The sequence below is a fragment of the Mugil cephalus genome, chromosome 4, assembly GCF_022458985.1.
Source record: "Mugil cephalus isolate CIBA_MC_2020 chromosome 4, CIBA_Mcephalus_1.1, whole genome shotgun sequence".
NCBI classification, from domain to species: Eukaryota; Metazoa; Chordata; class Actinopteri; order Mugiliformes; family Mugilidae; genus Mugil; species Mugil cephalus.
Window position 1 is genome coordinate 20,624,219 of NC_061773.1, and position 18,127 is coordinate 20,642,345.

General features: G+C 43.6%; 1 protein-coding gene across 11 annotated transcripts; it reads right to left on the reverse strand.

Moving 5' to 3' along the window:
* Nucleotides 1–236: 236 nt before the first annotated feature.
* Nucleotides 237–18,127, reverse strand: zmynd8 (zinc finger, MYND-type containing 8). 11 transcript variants are annotated; one of them, XM_047583173.1, is made up of 23 exons: nt 15,708–15,884; nt 15,350–15,613; nt 14,745–15,024; nt 12,488–12,555; nt 12,085–12,236; nt 9,377–9,598; nt 9,091–9,204; nt 8,574–8,639; nt 8,274–8,366; nt 8,097–8,184; nt 6,403–6,458; nt 6,234–6,311; nt 5,999–6,114; nt 5,408–5,910; nt 4,607–4,741; nt 4,318–4,473; nt 3,653–4,189; nt 2,863–3,375; nt 1,942–2,138; nt 1,626–1,706; nt 1,462–1,540; nt 1,124–1,363; nt 237–951 (listed from the first exon to the last, which is right to left on the reverse strand). In XM_047583173.1, exons 3-23 carry the CDS (start codon nt 14,783–14,785, stop codon nt 776–778), a joined length of 3,711 nt encoding a protein of 1,236 aa, XP_047439129.1. In that variant the 5' UTR covers nt 14,786–15,024; nt 15,350–15,613; nt 15,708–15,884; the 3' UTR covers nt 237–775. The 11 variants fall into 11 exon arrangements, with proteins under 11 accessions (XP_047439129.1, XP_047439128.1, XP_047439130.1 ...); XM_047583172.1 differs by having other exon boundaries at nt 15,704–15,884; XM_047583174.1 differs by lacking the exons at nt 14,745–15,024; nt 15,350–15,613; nt 15,708–15,884 and adding an exon at nt 17,971–18,127.

Here is an 18,127-nt window from a genome sequence, read left to right on the forward strand (position 1 = left end):
GGCAGACATCCTATGAGCTTATAAGTCTTTCAATACATAACCACCTTTAAACATTGATACGTTTTCTTTGTTACTGGACAATGTATTTTTTTCTTCCAACCAATGGTTTGATAAGCCAGCTTCAACATACAACATACTGTGTCTGTTTACGGACAGCCAGAGATTGCAGTTGTGAGCTGCCATTTGCCAAGAGATAGCCCTGTTAAATTAGACTCCAGTATGGCCATAGAAACAGCTTGTTTAAAATGTGTGTATTTGTTCTTTTCTTTACGGTATACAGCAGGCAACATTTTAATAACAAATAAATTAACACAGAATACAAAATAAGGTAATTTACAGACATTTCTGTCAGCAGTCCTCTAAGCTACAGCTGAGGTGGTCCTTCAACATGGGTTACATTTTTGCAGTTGTAAACAGTTTCACTGTTGTCCATTACACTATGTGAATGTTTTGTGACGCTCAAGCATGCTCGTAAGATCTTTATTCTGACAGCTTTCTGTATAGGACCTGCAAATGAGTGCATGAGTATACAGTCTCAGTTTTTTTTTTTTTTTTAACTGCCTCCCTCTAGTGGTTACTTTTTCTGTATACGCTGTCAGTGTAGTTTTAAACCACAGTGCGCTGGGGGCAGTATGTGAGCACTGAAACAAATATTTTAAATGAACAGAATTTGAATTATAAATTCATAACAGGCTCCCGAACAAACAATTTACATAGACATTTCTTTGCAGTGAAATAAAAACAATATATACATTTACATTTTCAAGTAGCTTGGTTATGACAAAGTGACGGCAACACTGTCAGTGCTCTTCTCCGTGTCACAGTCTTTTTCTGATGGTGCAGAGACTGGCGGTTCTCTGAGAGAGTTTGGGCCACTGCTAGCCTGTCCTAAACTTTTGTTTGGGAGGTCTGCTGTTGGCTCAGCCTCAGGTTCTTGCTGTGGTGCAGAGGCTACAAATAGAACAAATGTGACAAAATACATTACATTGATGACAAGAGAATTCTAATTGTAAAGGCACGTAAAGTACTGCAGACCTGCAGACAGGGTTTAGAACCTGGACAAGATAAAAAAAAAAAACAATTCTCTGTTTTTGTAAATGTCATCAACAGCTTGTTCTATTACCTGACTGAGTGCAGGACTTCATGTGTTCTGGCCAGTGGGCTTGCTGACAAGGATAATCACAGTAGCTGGTGTTCCAGCAGCAGTAGAAGATGGCCTCTTTCCTGCAGTTAGCGCACCACTGTTTCTTCTTCGTCTCGTCCACCGCCTGCTGCTTCTCCAACTCCATCTGCTTCTTCACCTCCGTCACTAACCTCTCTCTCTCCTGCTCCAGACTTTGCCTCATCTCTGCCATCGTCAGCTCTAGGTTGACGAACACAAACGGGGTCAAGTAGAACGAACTGCACAGCTTTTAGGGAGGAAGGTTGGGTTAGGCGGTAGATGATTGACATAGTTCTCACCAAGATTGTGCTTCATTTCTGATAGCTCTTGTTGATGCAGCCACTGTAGTTTTTCTATTTCAATTCTCAGACGTCTTATCTGCAGAAAGAAAAAAAACAGACAAGCGAGTAAGAAAACAGCCACGTGTAAAGCCACTGCTGTAGAGCTAAGAGTAAATACCCACCTCTGCTATTGTATTTCCTGAAGTACTCTTAGAAAGGTCATTGTAGATTTCAGTCATCGTACCTTTGATTGCATCCATTATCTGAGAAAGAAAGACGGTTTTATTACATCGTGTCATTGCAATTCCTTGGTCCTGTATAATCTTCAAGTTGCATTCAGTGCAGCTGTCAAAATGTGTAAATCAGAAACTGATGTGTACTGAACACCAGAAATAAAACAAATAGCTCTTGGGGTTTGTCAGGGAGTGATCAGTTAATGTTAAGTCAGTGGATTCGGTCCATCACAAAGAAAATATCAAGGAACAAAATTATACTAACTTTATTTGTGTACTTGGCAATGTCTGCAGCTACATCTGCGGAGGCAGTGGGGATGTACAGGTCGGTCGCAACTGATGAAGACGCAGTGGCCGTGCCTAAACTTGACGCAGCCATCATGGCGACAGACGCTGGGCTGCTGGATACCAGGGTGACAGTCGATGTGGATGTGGTGAGAGGAGTGTCCTTTTGTTGCACAGCTAGAATAGAAAACACTCTCCATTTATTTTTGACAAACAGATGGTGCAACATTCAGCAAGCGTATTTTAGCTACTATAGAGCCAAGTTCACTAATAGGTAGACGCTGGGTCCAGACCCCAGACCTACAGCTGTTCAGTGATTGGAAAAAGAATACATTTTGACAGGAAGTTTTAGTTTTAACTGTCACAGTTCGGTCGCCTTTAAGGTTCGACTGACAGAAGACTCCCAAAACCAGTTGCACGCATTAAAAATGATCTCATGTCATGCTACTCAGCGAATAAAATCTGTATTTCAACAAGCTTTACTGAACAAAAGAAAGTGGAGGGAATAGGATGTGAGAGTCTCAAACTCAAGCTACACTTTTTATGTTTAATGTTCTCGGTTATGTATTTTAATTTTTAAATGTAGCCCTCATTTCCCCTGGAAGGCTTTTTAGAATTTATAATCCTTCCAGTTCCATGTGAAACTGAGAATATATATTGTTAGAATATTATTGAATTGCACTGCTTTATTTTGACTAAATGCACACGCTTTTTACACTATTTAGTTACCTAAATACACGTGTATAGGAGTGAATAATAACACAGGTTAGATATGATGTTCCACACTTTTGCTTGAGGGAATTTTCTCTAAGGGGACGTCTTTGAATTTAAACTGAATACCCCTGCTGCACATACATACATACACGTACGAAACTGTTCATCTGGTGACAAAACCCATTACCTTTAACAGCCTGTCTGGTCTGATAGCGAGTGTTTTGTGAAGACTGCTGTGGCGATGACGAGGAGACAGCGGCAGAGCCGTTTGCAACCGCTTGTGTCTGGGTCAGCACTTGAGCCTGGCCGTGTCTGGGTGACGACGCCTGCATTTGAGCGGTTGCCACAGATTGCTGGTTTTGCTGCTGGCGCTGCACCTTCTGCATGTGCCACTTCTGAGAGGAGGTCTGGAACTTGGCGGTGGGGTTCCACACCACGGCTCTCTGCACCACCGGCACGGTCTCTCTGGGCAGCAGAGGGCGCTGCTTCTTCAGGGCGGGCGTCGTGGACGCCGAGGAGGAGGAGGGGGCGGTGGCGGTGGCGCTGGACACGGACGCGAGGCTAATGGTTGCAGGAGACGGAGCGGTGAAGGAGACCATGGTGACAGGGATGGCCACGGGGGACTGCGTGGAGACACTGGAGGGTGTGGAAGGGGCTGTGCTGTTTTGAGATGCGAGGGTTAACGTGGTCAGAGCTTTGCCTACAAGACAAAAACACGTGCATTATTCACCGTTTAGAAAACGTCTGTGAAGGCTGTCAGTCATCCGGGTCACGGTTTATCCAAAAACGTGTTTAAGAAAGGCAACAGGACTTGAGAACTTCACTGAAGAAGCTACGTCTCCTCAAAACTCTACAAGTCCACTTGCCTCTTTAAAACGTTTATTTGGATACACTGTCTACAAAGTTGCTGATGTCTTCTTGTTACATTCAGTGTTTATTTCTCAGTTTTCCATCAGCAGATGGGGTATAAGTCTCACCATCAGGTTTACCAGCAGTTGAGTCTTTGGTGCCGTCTTTTCTGCTCCTTTTTCTGTCCCTGCCACTTTGTTCCTCTCCGAGGTCAATAACCAGCTCCCTCTCTGAGTCAGAGTCCTCCACTGGCACAGTCTGCTTTGTCTCTTGTTTCACTTGAGGCTTTTCTTTGGGAGCAGATGACTCGGGAGGGGATTTGTTCTTCTCCGGGCTCTCCTTTTCCACATCTGTGCTTATTTTCTCTTTAGCAGGAGCATCGGATAAGGTTGCGCTAGCATGGCCCGCTGTAGGTTCAACATGGGATGCGACAGGCACATCGGTTTTACCTTCTTCTTCTTGGCTTAGGGGGGCTTGGTCTTTGGCTTTGGCTTTGGTTGACTCCTTTTGGGGCTCTCCTTCATTGGGTTCTGTGTCTTGGCCTTCCTTGGTCTTTTGCTCCTCATCACTGGCGTACTCACTGTCACTGGAGTCAGATTTATCAGAGTCTTCTGAGTCGCTGTGTTCGACGCCTTTGTACACATCCACAGATATCTCATCAATACCTGCAAAGCAAAGAAAGAGAGACCCCAAATGTCTGATTGGAAAACAACTACTATTCAAGCCACATTCATATGGTGCCCTCAGTTTTCAGTAGTAGTGCCATCAATACACACATGATATCTGTACTAACCCAACTGAGCCTTGCAGCTTTCAATGGTTTTGTCCAAGTTCAGTTGGAAACGGCTCTTGATCTGTCTTTTTGGGGAGGTGAGGACTGGCGTGGCTCCTTGTTTCTGCTGAACAGTTTCACTTAGCTCCTTCAGGTCCATTTCTGCTTTACTCCGATCTGGGAAGATAAGCAAGCACGGCAGAATTCATCAATACCAGCGCCGCAGAAGACAGATCTACTAGAAACGGGCATTGACGGGAATTGTGAAATTGATTCACATTACATTTTCTTACTACCATAAAATATTCACCTAGATTAAGGTTAAGAATGCTTCCAGTCTGTGGTGTTTTCTCCTGCTTGGCGACGGCAGGAGCCTGAGAGTGGAATGGTTTGGGACTGTCCAAGGAACTGCCAGCGGGACCAGGTCGAGGAAGGGCAGGCGAGGCTGTAGAAAGACACTTCCTGGTAAATCATGTCTCTTCTGATTAGACACATTGATAAAAGAAAAAAACATTACATACTGGTGTTCTGAAGAAAAAAAAAACATAGTCTATCAACCATGAATAATTATGAGCAAATATTAGGACATTTTACATGTTTGTTGAACATTTGTTCAACAATTATAATTAATTAATTATAAAATCTCTTCTAAAGAGATATTCTAAATTATATTAAATATGTGTGTGTAACCATTGTATCTTCTTACAGTTGCATTGTAGTGGGTAAGTCAAATTACTGCCTTATGTTGCTTGATTTTATATGAATTTAAACTCCATCAACTACAGTTTACATTCATATTATATATAACATACATTTCCAACACTTGACAAATTCACCCTCTTAGAGAGATGTGTGAAATGTTTGATTGATTTCAGTGTGATTCATTCAGTTATGGCCAAAAACATGCTTTGTGGGATCAAAAATCATTTGTGCAATGTTTCCTCAAGGTTTCTGCTGCGATATCTTGGTGATAAAAATGGGCTGCTCAGTCATACAAACCGGTGGAATAATGCCTAAGGACACAGTTGCCACTGGCAGAGATATAATAAAATGTGACACAGAGAGTCTTAACTGACTTTACTAACATGCTTAAATGCACTCGGTTAAATACCTGTACAGTCCATGGACTCTTCTCCTGCACTATATTGGCTGTTTGCTGCTTTACTCTGGGACTTCTCCCCTGTTTCCTGTTCCCCATCTGAACCTGTGTGAGCAGAGGAGTTGGTGCTCATTGGGGAGCGAGGCATATCAGTGAGAGGGAGCCGCCGCCCCCCCACTGCGTTCCCTCCCATTCCAGGCCCAGGCAACATGGTTCTGGTCAGTGGGATCTTGGGCGACGCAGTCATATCAAAGCTCAGCTTGATCTTCTCCTGTTTCTCGGGTTTGATGGGAGTGGATGAGGGATCGGCTGGATCCAGCAGCATCTGGAAGTTATTGTCAGGGGTGTAGGGTGTCCTGAAGGGGGCGTAATTAAACACCCCAAACTTCTTCCTCATGTTCTCCACATAGACCTCCATCTCTTGCATGGCACTGTTGAAGATGCTTTTGGTCTTCTTCACAGAGAACGGAATCTCTTTGGACATGAGGTAGCAGTTGTTTAAAGGAACCCAAGCTCTGAATGGTAAAGATGAACAAGTGTTTAACCACAACCTGATATTTGACTCAAACTCCACGTGAGAGAAGCAAACCAAAGTTCTGATACCTGTCATGCTGACCAAAGAAGCGAGCGTCTACCTGTCCATCTTTGTCCCGCAGAGCCTTAGCAGGCCAGAATGGAAATCCTTTCAGTTTGGCCCACACCAGAGGGTGCGGGTTACTCTGTAGACATACAGTAAAACACTGGAACTACAGAGTTGTATTCTAGTGATCTACATTTGAGTGGGTAAACAATCTGAAGGCATCATCAACAGAAACTTCAGGTAACTCGGCTAGCTTACGCAAGGCTCACAGAACCAGTTGTCTCTCTTTTGGCAAGCAGACAGATAGCACTCGGGGCAAACTTCAATCTCATTCATCTGCAAATAAAAAAAAGACACACAGAAAGTGAGTTTCTGTTGTCGGTCTAACACTGAAACGTGTTTGATCAGGAGCAGACTACGCACTTACCTCATGTTCACAGATCTTTACTATCACTTTAGCTGTAGCTGTGAGTTTGTGATTGCCTGGAAAAAGGACATAAATGTATATTAAACACTTTATATACAGGCCCCACAGATTCTCTCATTACATTATTAGTAGTAGTTGTTAAAATTATATTTTAGTAATTACATTATGCCTATAGTTATGTGTAAAACTGCACATTGTTCATATTCATTTCAGTTATCTTATATATGGTCTAATGTATGTACAGTGGAGGAAAAAAGTTTTTGGACACCCTTAAAATTTCACACGATCTCAGATATGATGATGAAATATTTGTGGAAAAAAAAATGTTTGTGTTTCAAAATGTTTGGCTGCATCAGACAGACTCATATTAATCAAATTAGATTGATTTTGTTCATTGTTTACAAGAAAAACTGTATTCTTGTCCCATTCTTATTGAATTACTACTTTTAATTCTTCTAAATTCATTGTGTTGCGCTTTGAAACAGACCTTTTGATAAAACCACAGATTTTCAATGGGGCTCACGTCTGAAGATTGAACTGGCCACTCTAAGACCTAGATACTGTGCTCCTGCAGCCAAGTTCTACTGGACCTGGATGTGTGACCATGGGCATTATCTTGTTGAAACATCCAGCTTCGCTCTGGAAGGAACCATGCATGTGCAGAAGGGAGCATGTGTGTTTGGAGAAAGGCACAATATTTGGGTTTGAGTTCAATGTTCCATCACAGCCAGTGAGACGACCAACACCAGCAGCACTCATGCATCCCCAAACCATGATACTGTCTCCACCATTTTTGGCAGTAGGTACTGTACATGCTGGAGACAGTGCTTCACCTGGTCTCCTGCGTTCCCTCACATTAGTGTGAGGAAGATAAAGTCGGAAACTAGACTCATCTGACCACAGAATCTTCTTCCAGTTCCCGACTGTCCAGTTCTTGTGTGCTTGGGCCCACCAACACCAGGCTAACCTCTACCTCTCATTGATCATTAGCTTCTTGACAGTCTTGTAGGACATTAAGCCATGATCTAAAAGTCAACCACAATGCGAGTGGAACACTGGACACCAGTTTGGTTTGACCACTGTTGTTGAAGCTCCTGTGATGTCATTCAGTGGTTTTCCCTGCACATCTGGATCAGGATGTGGTCATTTCTTAGTGAAGAAACCCTTGGACGTCCCAATCTTGGTTTGTCTTCCAAGCTGTTGCTTTGTCTGTATTTCTGCAGAGTGCATCCAACTGCTGAAGGGCTGCATCTGCACATCCTGGTAATCTAGCGGCAGCTGTGCCTTTACTGGTTGAGAATCTGTTTCTTCAGGCATGTTTCCTGCGTTAGGTTCCTTGTTGTAGCCATTTTTGTCTCTTAAGAACTTTCAAATGTATCGGCTTTATATAGACACGAAGCACAGCAACAGAAAAATGTGTCTTTTAATGAAAAGCACAAATTTATACTCAATACTCAAAATTCTTAGATTTTTTTTTTAAAAGTTTTAGTATTTAAGTGTGTTGTCTGTGACTATACTTAAATAAAGTGCACTTGAAGACCTAAGAGTGATTCTTAATGCAATATTTCACAAATGCATGGGGTGTCCAAAAAATATTTTTCCACCACTGTATGCTTTTAAATCTACCATATCATGGAATACATAGAGCCTTACAAAAACATTCTTTATAATAGCTCCTCCAGTAAGATACATACCTCCATTGTATATAATACAGTTATGCAAAATCCATTTTGCATCTGCCAGAAATGCCTCTGTGCAGCCATACATTTTCTTTTTGATGTTCTGTAGTGCAAAGAGAAAACATGCCCAACTGACAAACCGACCAACTTTTCAACACTGAGGTGTATCAAATACATGTGTCAGTATTTTACCTTCTCCAGGGTACAGAGATCCATCGGATGGAAAATGTACTCCGCGTAATCGGGGTGCTGCTCAAGAGACACGGGTTTCTGGAAGGGTTCAGTCTACAAGAACGAAGCAGCACAGGAGAAAGTGAAGGTAAATGAACTCTAAGGCTGAACTCACCACACAACTGTCCCCTTTCCCGCACATCAACATGCTACCACCATGCTGTTACTAAAAAAAACTCTAAAAGCCGCTTTAAACAAAAGGAGGAAAACTAGTGGAGGAAGAAATCATGACGGGGTCTTGTTAGTGGTGTAATTGATTACCCAATTAAAAGTCTTTCTCTGCGTGGAAGCTGCATGGGGGGAGCGAGATGACAAGCGGGGATGATCCTGAAAGAGAGCGAGAGGGGCAGCTGTATCCTCACCACCAGCTAGTATGTTTCCTTTCATGGTTTCCAGCCATGTCAGGCCCATTAAAATACAGTGACTCTGATCGTTAGTTCTGTTACTTGAAATTAGTTTCACATGCAACTCAATAGTATATCATGCTTGACTGATATTTGAACAGGTACTGTAAGTACTCCAGGGTGCAGATCTTAAAATCTTGCACGACTGATGGGAATACGTTTGGCTGCGTAAAGCAATCTGAAAAAATCAGGACTGGCCAGAAAAGAACGCATGCCAATATCCAGGAGATATATCAGAGCGTACAATTAGAAAAGAAATTAAAATGAGAACAAGCACAGTACCCCATCTTTAAAAAAGGCTGTCTGCCTTAACACAGTGTTATCAGTGTGGTAGCACAACTTCCTTAGAAAGACAGAGGTTACAGAATACTTACACCTGGCTGTTTCATCTTCTGCAGGGCAAACTTTAGTAGGTAAGATAGCTGGTCTATAGTTAGCATCATCATGGCTTTGCTCTGAGTCTCTATACACTCTGCAACTGTTATTTTCTAAAAGACATCAAAAGGAAATAAACACTTTGTTTATATCTTGTTGAAGTACAGAACACAGAATCTAGGCTCAACATACTTACTGTCAGGTCCTTCATTAACAACACAAATATCATTAAATATTGCTGTAGGTTTTACAACACTAGTATACTATGTCCATTTTGGTGAGTACCTCACACTCCGGACAGAACCAGTCGCCCTCGGGCTCGGCTGGTAGTTTGAGACACTTGGCGTGGTACACCCTGGGGCAGAGCTCACAGCAGAGCACCTGGCCCTCGCGGTGGCACAGCCAGCAGTAGAAGTCATTCCTGCCGTCCTGCGGTACAACATCAACAGGGTCTGTGGTGAGTGCTGGCTGCTTCACATAGTAAAAGGGACCATGTCTTAGTTCTGACTGAAATGCAGGCAAAAGAAACACAAGGTCGGGGGGAGGTCAAAATCAGGCCAGAGATTAGGAAAGCCAAGCAGACATGCAAAGCACCAACAAAAAGCACACAAGAGTTACCTTCCAGAACACAGACTTCTCCGAGCTTGTGCTTGATGGTCAAAATTCATTGTAATTTAAAATTACAAAAAAAAAAGATGAGAAAAAAAAGAAGATCTCTGTATTCATACGTGTAACTTGTCAGACTGCGTTTTATAACATAACCATCACCAATCAGCCTTGATTACATAGGGGTTGGAAAAAATTGTTTCCACGTGTGCATGTGTGAACTGCTGTAAGCGCAGAGCAGGCTAAGCATGCACATCCCAAATGCAAGCGTAATCAAATTGATCACGTATGTTTTTAATTTAAGCTGCAGAGAAGTTTTTCCAAGTTACTGTCATCTATAAAAGCATTTGTTCAAATTACAGGTACACAGAGTTCTTTTTTTCCCGAGCTAACTACGCAGTAGTTGAGCTGCTGCTGCTGCTCCTGCTACTGCTAATCTAATGAACCACTATGTATTCATGTAACAATCCTAAACATTACACTGTAAAAAAAAAACAGTGACATAACATAGTTGTAGGCTGTAGTGGACCACATACTGTGTCCTGGATCCTCGAATAATTAGAGTTGAGTTGTGAAAACACACAGTAACTTAAGGTCTAGTGTAGTGCTATCACGACACTTAACCCCTGAACTAATTAAACAGACACCTGGAGTTAACAGTGAATCACACAGCATTTTAAATGGGATGAAAATATGCCGTGTCTCAACTAACGGAAACCACAACAGATTTGAGCTCAAGTCTCCACAGCGGTAAGAAAATTTTCATATTTCTGCCTCAGACACACACACAAGAATTCATGAAGCCGCTGAAGTCAAATTAGCAGTATCATTAAGCGCACAATACCCCTCGGCCCCGACCGCAGAGCAGACCGTGCAACTCTGGTTAATTTCAGGGGCATGAGGGGGTCATTTTAGATTAGAACAAAAGTCTTTGCACACCAAAATATCTTCTTGCAGTAAACAACATTAATCATCGGAGCTGTGAGCAGCTTCCCAGTGTGTGTGTGTGTAATGTGTGTGGGACGTGGGGCAGGGCGTTCCTGCTAAAGAGCTTTCGTGCTCTGCAGCGCTGGCATGAGTAAATACAGGCCACAAAATATTGACAGAACATGAGCTCCTGATCACGACCAACCGCTTCGTCTTCACAGCAAAATATGTTCATCGTGTTTCTGTTGTGAAAAGTAGCATTTCTTTTTTACAGTACACACTTTAGTTTTTCTACTGTACCACTAACACCGCACAGTTATTTGCACAGCGATGCGGACGTTCATTTTCAACTGATATTAAAACTGATAATGTTCGCCCATGACCTCACATGTCCTACTAGGACAAGTGAGTGTTCACAGCACTTAACAATAAACAAAGTCCTTATGTGGCAACCGCCGCTAGGACAAACAGCTCCGCAACATGAAAGCAGAACGACTACATCTACGTCGCAACCGCATGCCTCCACCGCATGCCTCCACCAACAAGTGAGATTACATCCCAGACTCATTCATCTAACACAGAGAAAGTGAAGACTTGGAAGGCACACATTAAAATGGTTGGCAGAGTGTATTATCATGAAGCAGCTGATTCACCGTGTTATTATCCGTTACATATTTGTGTCATATTTTGCTATAACTAGAACATACTGAGCACCAGGTGATAACAGGTGAGTATCTGCTCCTGAACGGGGCCTAGTCACGAGTGTCCATCACCCACAGATGTTCCTATGAAAACCTTAAACTCCACAGCAGTCATTTGGAGCTGACGAAGCTACACGGATGAGTAGTGAAGCATCTTCAAGGAAACACAACGAGTTAAGTGTCCGGTTTGAGCTTAGTTTTCTAAATGTCTTTGTTTGTGCGGCTATATTGTGACCTTGATGCTCTTTTTTTGAGGGGGGAAGGAAACACGTTTTATGAGGCCACAGTGACCTTGGTGTTGACATCTGAGTCCCAAAGTCTAGACACTTCATCCTTGAGTGGAAATGGATGTTTGCTCCAAATTAGAAACCATTCCTTTGGGGTGTTTCTGAGATATAATGTTCACAGGAATGGGTTGTAGAGAAGCGCATGTAGACGACTCAAAGACACACTGACTCCTGCAACCGTTATTGTAGGTATGAAGATATAGGAAAACATTACAGTGACTGGAGTGAGGATATTTTGTTTGAGTCCAAAAGTATAATCTCGGGGCAGAAGAAGGGAAACCCTTTACTAGAGTGAAAGTTAAACCAATACTTTCCAGCATGCCATTATAGTCATACTAGAGGAGGACTTAAATCACTGATTCAAGTTTGACTTCTTGATGAAATATGAAGCACACATTCATCAATTTCACCATCTGTGTTGTTACTTTTACTGTACTTTTATTCGTATCTCGTGCTGTGAGTTGACCGGTACCTGGTCTTTGCTGCTGCTAACAGCACCAGGTTTTTTCTTCTTCTTCACTGGACACGGTGACGTCTCAGCCGAGGAGTGGCCGTTGGATGAGTGAGAAGGACTGGGCATTCTTCGCTTCGGGGCTGTCCGCTCAGTCGGCCCCGTGTCTGAAACTGCAGATGCAAACCGAAAGTTACGGGGAGGACACGCTGTCTAAACTCCATAATGCAAGAAAAGCTACCACAAACGACATTGAGAGGAGACGGGGTTATAAAGGCAGTACACCTGATGCATGCCTTTAAACCAATCGAAACAAAACCACTTTATACATCACAAGGGTAGAAATAATGCAGGTGAAAACATAAACTGTGTATTTGCCAAGCTTCAGTACCTATAAGCAAACGTTCTTGTTGTGCGTTCTTACCTTTGGATCGTGTTGAGATCTCCATATCTTCTGTCTCTTTTCCAGTTTTTTCCTCCTCCTCTGTCACACTGATGCACAAAAGAGCATTGTCTTTGTCTATTATTTGTTATCACTGAGTTAAAAACAGAGAAAACACTATGGTATATCACGAACGTTACAGTATGTTCTCTAGTATACCTGTTTTTTAAGAAGTAACTTGTTGAGACAAAGTCTTATAAATAAAAACCCACAAACTTTGGACGTCTCTTAGAACTACCAGTTGTAAGCTCCATCAGTGGTGATCAATCAGATTTATACTGTTGGTACTATAATGCGTCTCTCCAGAAATGTATCTATCCTACCTCTCATTCCCCCGATCCTCCTACAATTAAGATAGGTGCATTTTTGCCAACAAGAGTCCGCTTACACTGATAACAGTTAGGTTTCTCAGTTGGGAATAAAAGCCTTATAAATCCTTAGAAAGAAATTAATGAGAGCACATCCATATTTCTAGCAAAGTGTTGTGCCTGAAGGCTCGCTAGGAAAGATTAAGTCCAACAGTGTCTGTAAATGGTCGCGTTATTCAATAAGAACTCATTTCAAAATAAAATATGCAGTTGATGAAAATATCCATTACGCTCCCCTGTTGAAGCCTTTCACTTGCTCAATAACTCCAAACCAAAAGAAATTATCGTGGGACAGCCCTGCATGAAGACAAATGAGACACTGAAAAAGAGCCTCCGAACGGCCTCACACTAACGTCCGGTCTAAGACGCCGGTAATGAAAGCTTTTTAACAAGAAGACTTTTCTTCTTCCAAAGCAAACATGCTGTAGGTCGTGATAGAAAAATGCAACCTGGTTTAAAAAAAAAAATGGAATCATTAGTGTTTTTGCTCATTTTAATTTGATGCCAGCAGCATGTTTCAGAAAGTACAAACAGGGCAGAAACACATGGAAAAGTTATGTGTTAAAAGAAAAGAAAAAAAAACACTGGTGGAACATCTCATAGTTAATAAGATGAACGGGCAACAGGTCGGTAACACGACTGGGTATTAAAAAGAGCATCTCAGAGTGGCTGAATCTTTCAGACGTAATGATGGGGAAGGATTCGCCATTATTCTCAAGACTGCCTGGGCAAATAGATCCAATTTAAGCACAGTAATTCAGAGACTGTATCTACAGTGGGCATTATTATCCTCATTCATAAGATATACTATAAGATTTATAGAATCCGGAGAAATCACTCTGGGTGCCAGGGACATGGCTGAAAACCAATACTGAATGACAACAGACGGCACCACTTTAAAATCAAATACGGTTCTGTAGTAGAAATGACGGCAAGGGCTCAGAATTACTCCTAAAAACCGCTGTCACTGAACGCAACCCATCCACAAATTCAAATTAAAACACACGCCTTATCAAAGCTTCTTCTCCTGATCTTCAGAGGAGTAGGACCAGTTTGTTTTCACGACAGGTCATAAACCATCATCCACGATGGTTTGAAAGTGCATTAGTGACAACTGGGCTGCAGAAAAGATTAAGCACCGCGAATTGTTGAAAGTTGTCAAAGCAGCTGAAATTCTTCATTGGGCAAATGTGGGGAAACATTTTTCTTTCAAACTCAACCAACTGGTCTCCCCCTCTCAGTTCCTGAACATGAAGTGCCACTGAATAAAAGCGGGGACGCGATACGGCGACCGACGTGGCTCTGCCCCCACTGTTCTTTTGAAACTTATTGCGGTGCATCTGGTTCAGAATGGGCGCATGCTTTTCACAAACAGCTCCTTTGTTGACGGGGTTTTATTATTTGCGAACCGTTGCATTTCGGTTGTGCTGAGAATAGAATAATATCACATAAGCCATGAATCAACAGCTTAAAGACAACGTGTGCAAACATGCGCAAACTAACTGAAGGAAAGCACAAACAAACCAATCCTGGAGCAACGGCAGCTTAATGTGTGGTGTAATTATCCCATTATAACTAGTGGCAGCCTTTCTCCACTGGCCTACAGCTCTATAAAGAGTAAAAAAAAAAAGAAAGAAAGAAACACAGCATTTTAAAGTATCTGACATCCCACAAGTGTAGCAACTAGACTAAGAAAGAAGCTATATTCATTGATCAGCTGACCTAATAACAGACACCCCATTATAATGGGCTATATAATCACAGCCTGTTCTCTGTTGGGAAATGGAAGCCACAATCTGCTGCCAACCCCCTTTTCATTAAACATGATGCCCAACAGGTTTTTTCTTAGTATCAATACAAATATGATTCACCTTGTGTGCAGGCACCCTGCTGTCGATTCTATTGTTACCATTTTTCTCTGACGCCACGGCAGATGCAACGACCTCGCTGCTCAGAGGACTTCAGCTCTCATTTTCGTCCCACTTACACTTGAGGGAGGAAAGCACCATTTGAACGCACCGTTCTCAACCAGTGGAAACAAAACCACTGCTTCCATTCCGCCTTATCCTGCTTTCACCAACCCCCACACCTTTCATCTCCCTCTATCACTAGAGAGAGAGGGATGACATGGCACACGGAAACACGGCACATCTGCAGACACAAACAAGAGAAGAGTGACATGGCTTTACTGGCCTCCTCCTCTAAACCTGTCTGGACAGCCTCAGACAGTTTACCCCCAGCAACATCCTGCCCTGGCCGGACCAGGAAATACAGCAAACAAAGGGAAGGAGAGACAGGAACAGGAGCAAAAAATCTATCCGGACCATCTTGACGAGAGCACTTTTTTTTTTTCTTCTTTTTAAATCAAAGACCACAGAACATCCAACACAGCCCATTGTAACCTACTGAAACATCCCTCTCCACACCCACCATTACAATAACATCCATGCCTCAATGTAGGAAATTAACAGCGTACCTTTTATCCTTATTCACACTCAGATTCTTCAGCTTACTCTTTTAATCTTTATCAATTATTGAGGACGTTGGGGGATGAGGGAAAAGATGGGTCCAGGTTTCCCAGAAGGCCTTCTCTCCCTGCTGCTCTCTCCTGCAATTGTCAATCTTTAACCTCGAACGAGGGCTGCCGATTGGCTCGAGCACCACACGGAGGTACCTGATTGGGCGCTGGGCTCGGTCTTCCACACAGGCTCCCTTCTCCCCGCTCTCCTCAGCCACAGTGCTGCAATGCAGAGAGGACTGATCCTGACTGTCACTAAAAAACTCCTGAAATCCAAGTCCCCCGCTCCCTTAAAACCCCTTAGAGACATACATACACCGGCTGTGTGCCTTTTGTCAGACGTGTACGATGCAGCCCTGCAGGCTTGACAGGGAGTGGATCAGATTCCCCCTCTCGCTGTGCTCCTAGCCTGTGTATGTGTATGGCATCCATTTTGAAGGCACACTCTCTCTCTCTCACACTCTCTCTCTCTCCGTCTCCCTCTCTCTCTCTCTCCCTCTGTCTCTTTCTCCCTTTCTCTCTGACCACTGCACACACAGCACGTACACACAGCACCAGTGAAATCTGCTGTACAGGACCACATGCGGCTCATCATGTGCCACGGCCGCGCTGCATATCAGAGCGGCGGACGCAGAGATGGGTCTGAAAATGTCACAGGGCCTCCCAGACGGCGCGGTAGGCGCGACCTCCCCTCTCCCTCCTTCTCTTAACGCCGCGCACGCCTGGAAATCTAGAGGACTGGGGCGGTGTGACGTAATCTACCGTTGGTGCGAACGCGAATCACAACAACCCAAATAAACAGAAAAGCAGAATGTCAAGGTCGACTCCATTGTCTGCAACGGTCTGAGTGCGCTCGCTCGCCTTGGGTTTTTCGCCTTCATCGTGCAGTGTGATACATATACACCCACCAGAAGGCAAACTCCTCTGCTGAGAGCGGAAAGCCTCCCTGCAGTCGGCTAAAATCTCAGTTGTGGGCGTGTATCCGCGGCCATGATAAGTCACATCCAAGCTAGATAGATAAAGGTGTGATTTGGAAACTTGGAAGCTCACACTGAACGCACAGTGACAATGAATTGCCAGCGGAGTGGGAGCCATCTTTGTGTACATTAAGATTTTAATGAGAGACGAGGTGTACATATTATTTGAAGCTTCTTTTTTAATGAAAAACCACATAGGAGAGATGTCACTAATCCCAGCAGACGCCAAAACTAAATAGTGCTGCAGATTGAAATGTGCCTGCACCAATCCTCACGCCATAGTGGAATGAAGGGATTAAACGCATTACCAGGCACCATTCACAAAGCACTGAGAGGTAGATTTGCTGTTCCAGTCAGTGCAGGCTGCCTCTGAACCCTGGTCAAGCAACGTTATGTGCCCCATTACAGCCAGGCCACACTTCCCCCTGTCATATTTCAAACAGGCATCCACCAAAAATAAAAACACATATGACATATTCTAGTTGAAATACACAATGTGCATCGATAAACCATCACAAATACATAAAAACATATAACTAAATGTAAATATATATATGTACATATCTGATGCATGCACACAGACAACCAACACCAGCACCACCACATATAAGCAGAATTCAGTCTAACCTCGTCGACTTCAAACAGGCTTTCAAGTCCCTCTGGATGAGGTTTCTGTGCAGAGCCTTTTCAGAGGAAGTCCTTCCCTTCTTCTTTCCTGCTCTCTAACATACAAATACCCAGTGTGCTTGGAGCAGAGGGACGGAAAGGGGAAGCTCTCTAAAATGGCTGACACTCGGCAGCAGAGAACAACACTGGGAGGCAGTGCACACCATTAGGCTCAGGCAATTCCTCCAGCACTGTCATGGAAAAGCTGCTGCAACGCATCCAGCCAGCAGATGACTAAGATTTTAGGGAAACTGCCGCACAAATTGCAGGTTTGGGCTCATTATTAAAGGCAGGCATTGTTGATTTCCCAGTTGAAAAAGAGCATCGTTCCGGGGTGGACGCGTTAAACGTAGGAAAAACTAGCCAATTGCGGCCTTTTTGCGGCCGCGGTCCTCGTTTGCCGCTTTAGCCTGGCAAACAATTAGCGGCAGGGCCCTGGTGCCTTGATTTCAGTCCAGTTTGAGGCCTAAATTAATCTTGCTGCGCTGTCAGTTTACCATCTGTTAATTCCTCTGGGGACTACCCTCTGCACTGCTCCCTGTCTCTCTCCCATCCTGCCTGGCTCCCTCACCGGGGCCTGTCATCTTGACAGGACAGGCCAGGGACAGCCACACAAACTCTCCTGAACTTCACAGAAGAGACCAGCCTTTCCAAGTCAGTGCACTATAAGCATACACTGACCTTGAACTTGATCCATGACCACCCACTGTAGATATCCAGAGAGCCACCCAGTCAGCAGAAGCTGTGTTGAACTGTACCATGCTATGCTCTCCTTCCAAGCTCCACTCCTATGCTGTGGGGTGATAAATAGTCTTCCCCCTCCCCCCAGTCTGTCACACAAACCTGTATTATTACTCAGGCACATATCACATACAGTGGCTGGTGCCTTGTCAACAGTAAGCAGCATATGTGGAAAAAAATGAAAATAACGCTTACCTCTGTGGATGCATGGCTAAAAACTCTGTGTGGTATGTCAGTGCTTATTAAAACATGGAGGACAGCCCTGTCAGCCCTCACCCTGCTCAGAGCACAGCCACGGCTCTCCTAGCTGTCCGACTCCACTGCTCCGATAAGAGCCGCGCTGAGACTGGTC